This window comes from Diadema setosum, chromosome 6, assembly GCF_964275005.1.
Source record: "Diadema setosum chromosome 6, eeDiaSeto1, whole genome shotgun sequence".
NCBI lineage: Eukaryota > Metazoa > Echinodermata > Echinoidea > Diadematoida > Diadematidae > Diadema > Diadema setosum.
Window position 1 is genome coordinate 9,235,666 of NC_092690.1, and position 14,877 is coordinate 9,250,542.

Consider the following 14,877-nt stretch of genomic DNA (forward strand, 5'->3'; position numbering starts at 1 on the left):
CTTTTAAAAGATTTAGCGATGAAGAGACTTTTGTCAAAAAATTCTGCAGTTGAAACAATGACAGTAAGATGAACAAAGGACTTGAGTGAGGTTGTTCGGATTCATTTTTTCTGCCTACATTTTCATGCACTGACAAAAAATTAATAAAAATAATGTTCTAAGAAAAAGATGCAGCACAAATTCTTCAAATATGTGGTTAAAGGATGCAACATGATGAGGATCAAGTGTGTATTAGATGCAGTAGTGATTTTGGAAAGAACTATTTTTTTGGGGGGGGAGTCTTTGATGGGTCGGCCAATATGGGGAGAGAATCGTCTGTCAGTCCATGGCGGGGATATCCTCATCAAACCCCTTTCCTGCCCCCTCCTCTCCCAGCAACCATCTTCACTCGCGGTTGCTACGGCGACGGAGACAAATAGGAGACAACACACGGCCAGTGTGCATTGTGGGTGAGAGAGTTCATTAGCACAGATCATATTTACCCCTCTCTCCCTTCCCCTTCCCCCCTTCCCCTCCCCTTCTTACACAAATGCGATGACGTCTTCTTGTTTCGCTTTCAAGCAAAGTTCCAGGTTTCAGACCAGGTTCTAAGAACAAGAATGGAGGGGACAAGCAAAGCACAGTCGTTACCGCCACTCCTCCAGAAGTTCAGTCGTACAACAAGCCTAGAATAAATGCCTTGTCTTTGTTTTATCAAAAAAAAGAACAAGCAAACATGTGTATCCAGAATATTGAATAAACCGTGTTCTGAAACACCCAAGTACAGCTGGGTCTGATATGTTTGTGGCATATGTGCAGTCAGAGTATCATTGTTAAAATGCGAAAATATTTTGTCCTTTTATAAGGATATATTGCTTCTTCATCCCGCCTGTGTGAAAATCATGGTGACCATTGGTCCTTCAGGTCTTTGCAGCTACATGTAGGCTTGAGTGATTGACTGATTGTGTCTTTAAGGTAAAAATCCTCTTTTGTCAATCTTGTCTCTCCCAGTTGTCACTATAGTTACAGCCTCGAAAGGAAATAGTTTTTTTTAGATGGCCAAGTCCCAAGTGTCAGCTGTGATCAGCCCCATGTCTTTAAGAAAAAGAAAGAACAGGGGATTTTTGAGGCAGTGGAGGAGGGGTTTTGGGGAAGTGTTTGTCCCACCCTGCCCCAGCTATGACCTTTGCCTTGAAATCGGCCCATCATGACCATCTTTCGCAGCCGGATGGCTATCTCACGAGGCGGTATTTTGAAGGATGACGTCAAAATTTGTCTTCTATAAATGTCAAGTCGGCCACTGCAGTGGAGAGAGTGTTTGCTGTGAAAAAAAAAAAGGAAAAAAACACACACACACACACACACACACACAAGAAAAAAGGAGGTGGCACTGTTTTGCTGAGTGGTTGTGGAAGAGACATTATGATTTAAACTTTTTTGAGGGGGAGCAGACTCTGAAACTGATCCCATCCACTGTTAAGAGTCGAACTTTCTGGAGCACAAATCTGGAGGGGCAACTGACAGAAGTGCCGGGTATTCGTTGATGCGTTTAGAGGCGCGAAGCTGACTCCGGCAGTGACCAGGCTGGAAATCAAATCTGTGAATACAATCTGTGTTTTTACCACTTGAATGAGGGAGTGCATTGCCTTGTACTGGCAAAGGAATTGTGGATTAATTTGTGACTTTACTTTGTTTCTGTCTCCCTCCTCCGAAAAATCCAGGGTGAGAGGAAGCTGAAAACAGACAACAAGCGTTCAAGAAGGTGAGAAGATATTAATTTTGTGTCTTCATATACTGTATATATCTGTTTATTTATCTATCTATCCATACTAGTGTATATACATGTATGTTACTATATTGCAGTTGGGGCAACAAAACCTTGCATCTCAGAAATGTCAAATGTTCAGGAGAGCAGAAAACCCGAACAAACAAACAAACAAACGTGACAGCCACAGCACTATATCAAATGGAAGAGCCTTTCCTTCGCCGTGCTGTTGTGGCTTCATTTTGGGTGAGACAGCTAGGATTTGGACAGGACATCACTTAATGTAACTGATTATCTGACCATTAATCGAAAAAAAAAGAAGGAATTTTCACCAAAATTTGACACACAAGGTCTTGTCACCCCAGCGACGATGTTCATGAGGAAATAGATTTATTGTGAGTGATGTCTTCCCGTACTATGCGACAGGTGCAGTCGATGTCAGCGTAGGGTCGATCGTCCGTCGTTTGTCACGGGTTCTGCCCGTCTTGTGTGTTTTCATGCTTTCACTCCAATGTCATGTGCGCCATGTACATGCAGTGCATCGTCTCTCGTTGCGTCACAAGTACATTTTTTTTTTTTTTTTTTTTTTTCGAGCCTGGTAGTCATTTGGTAACATAATCTCTGAACCATCTAAGGGCATAAATAAAGATGATGAAGATGCGGAAATAAAGTAAGTTGCATCCCTGTAGTTCAAGTTTTTTTTTTTTAAATAATTTTTCCTCGCCCCCTTCTTAAGCCCTTTTTTACCCATACCCCACAATCAAATTTTCACAGTTAATTGTATTCCGGTTTCAATCTTTTCGATTCCCCAGAGTATTTTCTACTCTGCTTCTCAGCAGCTGGAAAGGGATGGCATATTTCTCTCCTTTGGAATGGCTTCTTCCGTAGATAAAAGCGAACACAGGAAGCCTGTTAATATGTCCCAGTTTACAATGCACAAGTTTGCCATGCATGCGCTTGTAGACAGATCAAGATTTCTCCAATGTTCAAGAAACTTTTCTCAATGCTCGTGGCCCATAAATTTCACATAGATATGTGTATAATATGATTTTTTGACCATCCGAAAAAGTGATATTGCGGGATAAGCGAGATACGCTCCAGCATGATGCTTTTAAGCAAGTTGTGCTTGAGGTATATGCACATGGCATCGTTTACTATTCACAGATGATTTACAACAGTAGTGTACATGTACCTGATACTTTACGTTTTTCAATAATGCAAAAAAATGTGGAAATGAAAAGGATATGATTCTGATTTTTTTCATTACAGAAATGTCAGTATTTTGGTAGGTACAAATACGCATTGTACAGAGTGTATATGATAGTGATCAGCATGATGTCAAGTTTTCTCATTTTTCTGATATATGCAAGACTCATTGTTTAGTACTTTGAGCTAAGTTTTGCACTAAAAATGAAAAGACAATTTTGTATCAGTCCATTTCAAGATAATAGGGAGCTCTGCAGAAGTGATGGTGGGATAACCGCAGTCGGACTGTACTAGACTTTTGAACAATCAAAGCAGTGAAACTAGGTTGCTGGGGTTTTGCCTACAGAATAGAACAAGTCACAAGTGTGTATTGGATATTTGTTGTTGGTTTTTGGTTTTTTGGTTTTTTTTTCTCCAAGACTAGGACATATTAACTTTAACTTTGCCCAGATTGCAAGAAAACATATGCTTGGTACTGCTTTAGAGCTGTACATGCATTAATATGGCACATTTTGGGTTAAAATAAAACGGAAATATAAGAAAAAGAAACAAAAAAAGTATCAGCCTCCCCAGTGCAAAAACTGTACCATGCGCAGTTGCCCCAAATATGTAGAGATTTTTTTTTTCAATTTTTTATTAATGCAGCACAGATTTGTTATCAAGTTTACCAAAATATTTCTTTCTTGTTTTATTTTTCTCATAGCATATATGATTTGCCCGCAAGGATGCAATATTCCATGTAAGCAGTTTTTATCTTGTGTAGCCTGCCTAATCTGGAAAAAAAAATTAAAAAGATGATGAGCAGAATGAGTCGTCATTTTCATTGCTTGTTAACCATGACCATTATCTTTTGTTTTGATCTTTTTTTCTTGTTTTTTTGTTTGTTGTTATCATCCTGCTTTCATATTTCATTTGTTTTTCTTCTTCTTTTTATTTTTATTTTTTTTACGTTAGTTTTAAGAAATCAGTATTCTGCATAGTTGTTTGTATAATTGTGTCTTTTTTTAGATAATTTGTATTCAAAGCAAGAATCTCTATAAGAGTAGAACGGGACCCAGGAAAGTTCTAGCCCATAGATGTACAACATAGCTAGAAGTCGCTCTCATATAACTTGCATGTACCTGATATTTCTAGCTTTCTCCCTTGGTATATATATATATATATATATATATATATACATGTATACTTCCTCTTCTAGTTTTAAATCATAATACAATAATCTGTATATTCATTGCTAAACTTCAATCTGTTTTTTAATCCTATCTGTATATATATATCCCCTTTTTCTCTTTTTTTCTTTTTCTGTCCCTCTAGGACTTATCTCCAAACATTTTCAATTGATATCCTTGTCAAATTTGTATAAAAAAAAACACAAACAAACAAACATTGCTGTTTCGGCCAAGTTATTGGTAGTACAGTTGTGACTTTGGAATGAGAATAAAATGTATATGTTTGCAGTCAGTGAAGATTAAGATCACATTGTCAATGTAGATGAGGAAGGAAGCCATACCTTACTCAAAGTGAATATTAAATAAAGCCCTATACCTGTAGTTGGTCTTTCCTTTTTCCATGTTTTTTTTTTTTTTTTTTTTTGCTTGACCAAAAATAGCGTCAAACTAATTCCTGCAGAGCTGAGTTGTGGCCAGAGTTTGACAAACAAGTAGTTAATTCTCGGTATCGCCAACACCTACAAGTGCGGTGCGCAGAGCAGGGTTGTAAGATGCATTATGGGATAGCCCGGGTGACGAACTTGCCCCAGCTTTGGCTGCATGTGCATTCGGGGTCACTTTCCGCCTATATCCAGGGGTACTTTTTGTTGAATATTTCTTCGCTTTACATCATGTGACCAGCGCAAGGACCATTCAACAGTGTTCCCACGTTTAAAAAATCTGAGCTATGTAGGCTTTCCAAACTTTCAGAGCCCTGGTTTTTGCACATACTTGAAAAAAAGATCAGGCTTGAAAATAAGTGTTAAAGTTACGATAAACTTATCAACACAGTGATATTTGGCCTTCAATGTCAAGTTCACATTAGTATGCATGTGGAATTGAGTGAATGCAGCATTATCAGTAGAACACATCAGTGAAAGTTTGAGGAAAGTCGGACAATCCGTTCAAAAGTTATGAATTTTTGAAGTATCTGCTCAGTCACTGCTGGATGAGAAGACTACTGCGGGTCCATGATATCACATGTGTAGAACAATATGCGGAAGAGAATTCTACAACAACAACAAGAAAAAAAAAAAAAAATTCAGTTTACACACTCCCTCAGCTTGCAGCTGATATATGCTAATTCCCTCTGCCTTCTAAAAGAGGTGTGTCAAGTGTTCTTTTATTATGTGAGAAAAGTGAAAATATGGTGAATTTTTTAGATTTTCTTTATATCAATCTACAAGTGTATGCATGTGACATCACAAGCTCTAGTAGTCTTCACATCCAGCAGTGGAGTCCCTAAAACTTCCAAAAAATGCATAACTTTTGAACAGATTGTCTGATTTTCCTCAAACTTTCACTCATGTGTTCTTCTAATATTGCTGCATTAGCGCAATCCTTTTGAATATTTACGGTGAACTTGTCCTGTAAATTCCTTGATAGTGGCAGCATAAGTTTTCAAAACTTTTGAATGCCAGAGTGTTATTGATCATAGAGTTTGGTCAGCAATATTTTTACATTATTTTCCCACAATGCTGAACAGTGTCTTTATTAAGTTTAAAGGACAAGTTCACCTTCATTAACATAAGGATTGAAAGAATGTAGCTATATTTGTAGAACACATCATCATTTGGAGGAAAATCGGAAAATCTGTTCAAAATTCATGAATTTTTGAAGTTTTTGTGCAGTCACTGCTGGATGAGAAGACTACTGCAGTGTATGATGTCACATGCGTACAACAATATAAGGAAAATATAAAGAAAATTTCACAAAATTTCATCTTTTGAAAAAAGTACACATTCCCTTGACTCGTTACTGACATATGTTATGGGTAATATTATTCCCATTGCCTTTAGAAAGAAGAAAGTCAAGTGCTCTTTTATTATGCGAAAAAAAAGTGAAAATATGTTGAATTTTCTTTACATTTTCTTTATACTGTTGTACTCATATGACATCACAAGCCTTAGTAGTCTCCTCGTCCAGCGGTTCCTCGTCCAGCGGTTCCAACACAAAAATTTTAAATACTCATAACTTTTGCATCGATTGGCCAATTTTCCTCAAATTTTCACTGATGTGTTCTACTAATATTGCTGCATTTTCTCAATCCATATGTTTATGAAGGTGAACTTCTCTTTTAACTGGCGGGGGGGGGGGGGGGGGCAGTTGACACTGGTCTGACTAGATGTAGTTTGTCACAGAGGGAGGGGAAAACACAAACAAGTTTGCTGTAAACATTGTTTAGGTCCTTGAGAACGGCTGCCCGCTGCCAGCAAAAAATGTGCGCTATCGGGTTGCAGGTAAGACCCCCCCCCCCCCCCTCTTCAAAAGACGGCGGACACGGAAATGCTATCAATGAAATGACCACAATTGGCTGACAGCCGTGTCAAATTTAAGCTTGTTATGACATGGCTGACTTGTATCCACGGGTTGGGGTTAAGATTTAGTGGAAATGTCTTGTTTTGGCCGATAGTGCTTCCTTCCAATAGTTTTATTTATTTTTTATTTTTTGATAGCAAAACTTGATGGTAGTGTAAACTAAAAATTTGCAGGAATCCTATCAAAGTTGCATTAAAAATACTGATTCTGTGACTCTAATATTTGTGTGTACATGTACATGTATGTGCATGTTTTTGGCAGCAGGATGCAGATGAATATTCCAGAGGGATTTTATACACTTTATTAGAACAAAGCCTTTGTTGTAGTAAATAAACAAGTCTTATAAGTGGGCATATGCTACTTTCCTTGATATGCACATATTTGACGATTTCACAGTGCAAAAAAAAAAAAGAAAATGCTGTAAATTTCTCTAGGCTTGACCAGTCTTTAATTCAGGATGATATCACGTATAATTCTGATCATACCGATTTGTATCCACTCCCTTCATTTCAAGTTACTCGCTGTGTGGTGAGGAAAGTCCTACATGTACAGGGATATCGGTAACGTGAAGTGTATATGCAAGCCAGTATTATGAGTGGTTTAGGAAATTAGCACTGCCCTTTGCCCATTCAGTCGTGAACACCAAATGCTAGGAAGTATGCGACAAAGAGTACTTCTTTTACCTGTGGATGTAGTATAATAGATCGAAAGCACAAGTCAGAGAGGATAGGAAATTAGAGAACAGTCAAAGAGGATAGGAAATTAGTACAGATATCCGACAATGTGTTGTGGTCAACGAATGATTGTTTGCATAAAAATATACACTGCCTCTCAGTTTCAGACACAGATCAAATGTTAAAAAAAGAAATTCCCTCTGCATCAAAACTTTAATAAGTCGTTGACTCCTTCCTTTTGTACTCTGTCCAAGGTTGTGTGGTTTTTATTGTACCCAGCACGCTTTCTCTTTTTAAAAATCTTTCATGTCTCGTTTAACAAAATTGTTGCAGAACTTGAACTGTTCTTCCCCTAATGTGTCTAATTGTGGAAGTTTGCCATTAAGTCTGTTTCGAAGTACATTGCTCTATTTAAGACCTTTCTGCCACTAACCTAGAAACATATAGGCCTGTCTACCACTGATCGGGAATGTTGAAATTTTGAGTAATTACCATGGTTCCCGGTCCAGAACCTCAACCTTAACTAGGTCCACTATGAACACTTTACAAAACTCAACCCTTCAGAAACCGAATACTAGGAGAATTCCCACATGGGATCACATGCTGCCTAGGCTGCTGCAGCGTTGATAGAAAAAAACAACAACAAACAAACAAACAAAACAGATAATGTTATGTCATTTTTGTACTTGCTCACTGAAGGGTTTCGATTTTGTATAAATAATAGAGAGATTCCCAGCAAGCTGTAACACATTGCATCGAGTAAAAACGTAGATTATTTATGAGGCTATTTGTTCATCAATAATTTTTATTGATGTGTGTGTAATTCAGTAATACTCTGTAGCTGCTTTAAAAGCTAGTACATATGTGGTTTGAAGAACTCACGACTTTCTTGTATCGAAAATGCGAGCGACATGTTCTCTGCATCTGACTAGTTTCTCCGCTGCATGGAAGATCTGCGACGCCTGTCGACTTGTCATTCTGTTCTCTTGCTGTCAACCAGTAACGCCCTTCTATCCTGCGATAACATTTGCACATGATACTAAATGAGACTGTCTTTTAATTTTTTTATATTTTATTCCTCTTACTTACCAACTTTCCAATGATGCTATGAAGACTGTCGAAAAGGTAACCACGGGATGACATGGTTTATGTGTCCACATCTCAAAAAAAAAAGAAAAAAAGATTTATTTCCGTCATCAGTGGTCAATGTCCAGACGTTTTGTCAGTTTAGTTCGGTGTTATTTTAGTTCAGTCAAGTCATGCCATGTGCCGTTGTGGTTTCCGTGCAAATCCCAACCCACCCTATTCCACCCTGATTCCCTGTTCAACAGGGAAAAGCAGAAAGGTGAGTCCCCCACCCCTCATCAGTCATCTTTTTTTTTGAAAATGGCGCCCTCATTTTGTTCGTTGGCATGTACCTACGTATGTTGTTGCACATGTACATTGTATGTTGTGATTAAGATATTTGTGACTAGACATTAATATTAATACAAAAGATGAGATTCACATATTTGGTCATTATCTCTTTGTGTGCTACGTTTGCACACCCGACTAACTCAAGTAGACGGCTTTCCAACTTCGCGTATTTTGCTCAAACGCACAGCCGCGCACAAACCAAACGATGAATCGCAATTAGTCACAATAATGTGAAAAGCGGCACATGCAGTCCCTTTCTGAACACATATTTCAATACTTTATCACAGCAGAGCTGGCAAATTTTCTCTACAACTTTGCTGTACGCTTCTGAAAACAACGGTAACATGCCTTTGAAAAGCGGAAAGTTTTCCAGACGGAATCACATGTTGCGATCTCAGAATAATGTGGCACACATTGGGTTTATGCCGTGGCTCACAAAGAGTTAGCAATGTTTCTGTCAATGTAAATGTGGTATGGGATTAATGTGAATGCATGGTATTTATGGAAATGGCTTTGTTCTCCAATCTCGTCCGACGATTATGAAATGTTGGAATGGACTGTTCGCCAATCCGGAGATGGTTGGCGAGTTCCTGCTGGGCTGGGAAAGCCAGTCGCCGGAGTCGGAGAGAATGCTTCGTTGGAGGTAATTGCGCTTTGGCGACGGAGATGACGAGGGGGCACCGCCATTTTGTTTCAGTTCAAAGAGCTTTCAAAAGTACTTGCACCGAAAGTAGCGAAAAACGCACAAACTGTCACCCACTTTGTCTTTATTGTGATATTTTGCTGTCACGTACCCTTTCACCAAATGTCTCAGGAACCACCTCCCCGCATTTTTTTGTGTTTGTTTTTTTGTTGTTCTGACAAATGGATTTAAGTTTGTAATTCTGCCAAGAATAACACGATGTCCAGTCATGATTGAAGCTGTAAATTATGGCACTGTTCCACAAAAAAAAAAAAAAAAAAAAATGAGAAAAGAAGAAATGTGCCTCGGTTCAGTCTAGAATGGATGTGATTTTCACTTTCTCGAATTGCTTGAAGTTGTCTCAGAGTTGGTCGATTTTGTAGCTGAGAGGGGATATTGGCTGCTCGATTTCTCCCAGCTCGTTTCGGAATGCTTCCATCCCTTTGTCGCTGTCGTGGCAGACAAGTGGATGTTTCAGAAATTTTGAATGGAGATGAGAGAGGCGTAATCCCCATATGTGCCTCCACGCAGACCTGGGTGAAAGCGTGGTTCGCCTCTTTGCGACTTCAGAGCGAAAGGCTAGCGGGTACACGAGGGTCAGTTTATAAAATGGCACACATTTTACCACAGACGCTAAAAGTCCACCTTTGATTTTATCACTGCAAGACAAGGGAGAATATGGTTTCTGCCCTGATGTAGTGAAATACCAATTTCCCACTCACAGCATGCCTCCTTCATTGCTTTTGAATTCTAGGCGTCTGAACTTTCGTTTGAACATAACCACCTACTTATTTATTTGCCAACTCCTTTATTTCGAAATGTAAGAGTGGGGATGTCAAAATCTCCCAGATATTTTGTGCACAAATGTTTAATTTGTTCTAGAGCACTGCAGACACAGCATGATAATTGATGGAATAATCACAGTTCCTTATAGATTCTTCTTTTTTTTCTTCCCCATCCGGAAGAAAAAGGAGTCACTTATTACATGTATTTTTTTTTCCCGATTCATCATTGCGTTTGATCGCGACAAATAACTACCCACTCATGGTGTTATCCGGTACTGCACTTTAAAAGTCAATGACATATTATATTTATAACCAACCCCCCCCCCCTTCATTACGTTGCAAATCCTTACATGTGTATGTCAGAAGATGAGTTGCTTTAATTTGCCCATCTTGTCTTGTCCTTTTATCTGCATTTACTCATAGAATGCTAAATTTGTACCAAATAACAGGAAGCCGAATCTATTCAAAGACAGCAGCGAATATGTTCAGTGTCGATCTCAAACTATGGAAAACAAAAGTTATGGATCTTTAAATAGTTGATCTTTGTGCCGGGGGATTGAAAAGATGAATATTATGAGGATGGTGACTTATTAATTTTCCAGGGAGCAGTTATCTGTGTGGCTTCCTGCAAATCCATGTGAAGGACAACATTTTTTTTTTTTTTTTTCAGTTAGGTAAATGCGTGGGACTATTGTGCATGCATTATGCCATTTTCCAGGCCCACAATATTTCATAAGTTGGGACCTGTAGGATAATTTTGCCACTTGTCTGATTCGCGATCGAGAACGGCGGTAACAGAATAAGAAATGACTTTTCAATCATCGTTTTGTTTCAGAGTCAAAGTTTGCCCACAGTTTGCCCACAGTGGAGGTGGCTATAAACGTCATGGTTGCATTTTTGGCGGCAACATTTCGCCATTTCATAAATTTCAGGCATACGCTGTATATTGGCCGGCTGCGCATTTTTAATTTTTTTTTTTTCAAAACGAGTGGCACTTTGCGGAGCAGGTTGGAGGCGTGAGTTGTGGCCATCGTGACAGACAGTCTGCCAGTCCTCGAGTTGTCTCTCCCAGAAGTTTCGTCGTTATGTGGTCCGTGCGAGCCTCACGCCGCGTTGCTCCATGGTCAGTCGTGCGATCATCTCGGGTCTTCACTCGCATCCATCGTTTTGTGTGTTGTTTTTTTTCTTCCGTATCAGCTTCTTTTTTTTTGTGGCCGTTTTGTCGGATTTTACCGTTCAGTTTGTACATGTATCACAATCACTGAATCTGGTTGAATTTCTTTTTCTTGTGTTTCAATCATATCAGCCTTTCAGACTCTCCCCCCCCCCTCCTTTCCCTTTATATACATGTACACTGAAATGGTAAAGTCGTCACATATCATGTACATGTAATTCATCATATTGCAATTACATTGTACTTGATAAGGGGCTGACTCTTTCATAATTTTGCAAGAATAAGGCCGATCTTAGGAAATATGAAATCCGAATCGATATGTAGCAAACTGTGGCATGCAATGTTAAAACATGTCCAGCATACACCTACACGTACGGTGTATGGCATTGGATTACACTTGTACGATTGATTTTTCAAAACGTGTTCGCGTACGACTGCTGTCAGTCCCAGGGAATAGATTGTGACTTCTTGAGGTCACAGTTCATCATTGTTATTTCGTCCTTGACCAGGTTTGCATCGTTTGTTGTTTTCTACCTATGTAGAATGATAATTTTGACAATGCATGATATATTTGTTGTGTTTTTTTGTTTTTTGTTTTTTTTAGTTTTGTTGTATATTTGTGTTATACTTCGACTTCGTGATATCAGTGAAAAATTATTTCAGTAGTGCTCCTTGTACGGAAACCACAAATGTTATCGCACCACCCAGAACTGTAATGTCGTGTTCGAAATGACTATTGAGTTTGTTCGGTGAGATTATATTCATTTTGGTCATGCGTTCTTGTCCTTGTCTTTCTTTATCCATATATCGTTTGATCTTAATTTTTCTTTACTCCGTTATTATTTTGGTATGTCTTTTGTTCTCTCGTTCGATTCAATTACTCCTCTTTTCTTTCAATCCTCTGCCTCCCGCCCCACCCCGCCAAATTAAAAAAAAAAAACGTTCGAAACAAAACGATAACCGTAAACTCCACCTGTCGACAATTGGGCGCTGTGACCTCCCTTTGCCTGTGAATGTGGAAACGAATGATACTTATGTGTATGTGCATCGTCTTCATCCTGTGACTCGACACCGTGTGTGTGGCCGTGTGCGCAGCATCGAGCCAGGCTCACACACTGAGTAAGTCACGTTTTCGTGGGGGTTTTTTCCTGTCATTTTGTTTTATTTTTCTTGTCTTAATAGGCCGCCCCTTATTATTTCTCATTTATGTTGTTGTCCATTTATTTTGTTTGTCAGTTTGTTGGTTTGTTATGTTATCTGTATTGTAAGGGAACCCTAGATTTATACATTAACTGTATAAGCTGCTATTTCCGTGAGGATTTAATTTTTACAAAAATCACAAATGACTGTTGGACCACGAATTTAACAACATGCAAGAATGTCGCCATGCGCTAAGCTAATAGTGCACTCACAATAGCCTCGGTGTCAATTTGCGAATTATTTCATCAAATGCTGCCGTACGTCAAAGGCTCAAAGGATCAAAATTGGACGTTGCATAGAGAGCCTATTTCTTTTAGAGATTTTGCCCTGTTGCTATCCGAAATGGGATAACCCCGTTCAATACTCGCTGGTGAAAGCTGGCGAAATTTAAAAATGATATATGAAGTCTGAAATCAAGGCAGTTTCTGACATACGGTGTAAACGTAAACAACACCTGAGAAGCAGCAAAACAAACAGTGTGACTAGGAAGGGATTAAACCATATCGGTACGTCCGGTTGAAACGGCAGATACTCGCTGGTAGCCGGCTGTTTGACGTCATCACATGACACTCTCCAACAGTCATTGAATTGCCACAAATATCCCTGCCCTCTTATTTGTGTTAGAGGATGTTAAATGACCATCAAACAGTGAGAAAAAAACTCCTGAGAATTTATGAACACACAGGCACACCAAAATCTGTACATTGTTTTTTACTCACAAAAAAAAAATAAAATAATAATAATCTCTTTCGTGCAGTATTTTTCAGTAATGATCTCAATGAGTTCAAATCTATTTTAGAAGGAAATCCCACAGCAGTTTTGATACAAATGTAGGGATAATATTCCTATCAAGTGGATATTTTCAGAGCTCTACTGTTCTCTGTAAACTCTGTATTTCTATTATTCTGCTAATAAGATGTAGATAATGCTATTAAAGGCTCTTTAGAGCTCAAGATACCAAATATGATTATAGAATTACAAATATATTTTTTGTGATGCATTTCTTTCATCAGTTATGTGAGCATGTTGAAAATGCTGTACATCCAATTTGATTTGTTATTTCATTTCTGGAATTTTATCGAATTCTCCCGATTGTAATCATTCCAATGTTATGTAATTTGCTCTACTAAACCCCCCCCCCCCAAAAAAAAAAAAACCAATAATAAATCAATCAAAAAATGAAAAGCTACATGTATGACAGTAAGGGTTAGAGTGCAGATGCTAGGTGTACAGATAATCCGACCTCTAATTTTATGTGCCATCAAACGTGTGTCGGAAACAAGCAATTTAAAGGGATAGTACAGTATTGGTGGAGATGAGAATTGGGCTTTTAACTTTTTGCGAGATACCAAGAAAACACTTATGAAATAGTACATAGCATATCATTTTAAGAGGAATATATAATTTGATATCTTCTACAAACTCGTCATTAGAGTAAACGCCATGATTATGTATTATGTTACTCTTCTGCCATTTGCTTCTGTGTATTTTTGCTTCGGAAGCCCACAGAGACACTTGATTTGTTCTTGTTATTGTGTTGTGTGTGTTGTATGTCACTCTCTGTTAATGCCTCTGTACATTCTCACTTACCTTGTTCTGCTTTTTCTCGTATCATGTTCTTCTTCTCCGCAGCAATCTTCTGCTTATCGTGATTTTGACGTCGTTTATGCTTATAGATTACTCCAGTGTATTGCCTCTTTCTGGCGACTGGTCATTTTCTTGTACCATCCACTTATCTACCATACCCTAGTTTTGCTGATATCGCAGACTTTTGTAATCTCGTCTCGTTTTTTTAATTATGGCTAATTTTCTTAATGCTCCTTTTAATTCCGTATCGAATGATGATTTTTTTGAATTGTTTAGGAACACCAGTTTAGACTCTGACCCTGTTAGCGGGCTAACCAGCACACGACCCACCCCTTATGATGATTTTGTTACCGAAAGCCTGAATACAGCAGCTAGTGAATTGCCTCATGATTTTAGTAATGATCTCACTCAAAATATGTTGTACAATTATATCACAGTGAATCAATACAAAGATATGATTCACAACTTCTCTGAGGATACGTTTTCTTTATTACACTTAAATATAAGGAGTTTGAATAAACATTTTGATGATTTAAAGTTTTTATTAGAATCTGATGAAAGTCAGTCGCTATCTGTTATCGGATTAAGTGAGACATGGTTAACTTCCAATGCAGGAAATTCTTTTGCAATCGATGGTTACGATTTATTTGTTAATAATAGGCCTGATAAGAATGGTGGGGGTGTTGCATTGTACATATCATGTTGCTTTGAAACTATTGTCCATGAAGGTATTTCTAGAATGGACAATGTTGTTGAATCTTTGTTCATAGAAATTCTCATCCCAGGATGTAGAAATCTTATGGTAGGCATTGTATACAGACCTCCTAACTCAAACGCCAATGATTTTTTAACGTATTACTCAGATTTGGCAAATTCACATGT

The 14,877-nt window shown here is 38.3% G+C and overlaps 1 protein-coding gene across 1 annotated transcript in view; it reads left to right on the forward strand.

The window, feature by feature from the left end:
• Nucleotides 1–14,877, forward strand: part of LOC140229499 (uncharacterized) — a 123,531-nt gene that overhangs the window by 71,996 nt on the left and 36,658 nt on the right. The window contains 3 exon segments of the mRNA XM_072309749.1: nucleotides 376–438; nucleotides 1,701–1,741; nucleotides 12,304–12,342. Coding sequence (XP_072165850.1) covers nucleotides 376–438; nucleotides 1,701–1,741; nucleotides 12,304–12,342 — 143 coding nt within the window.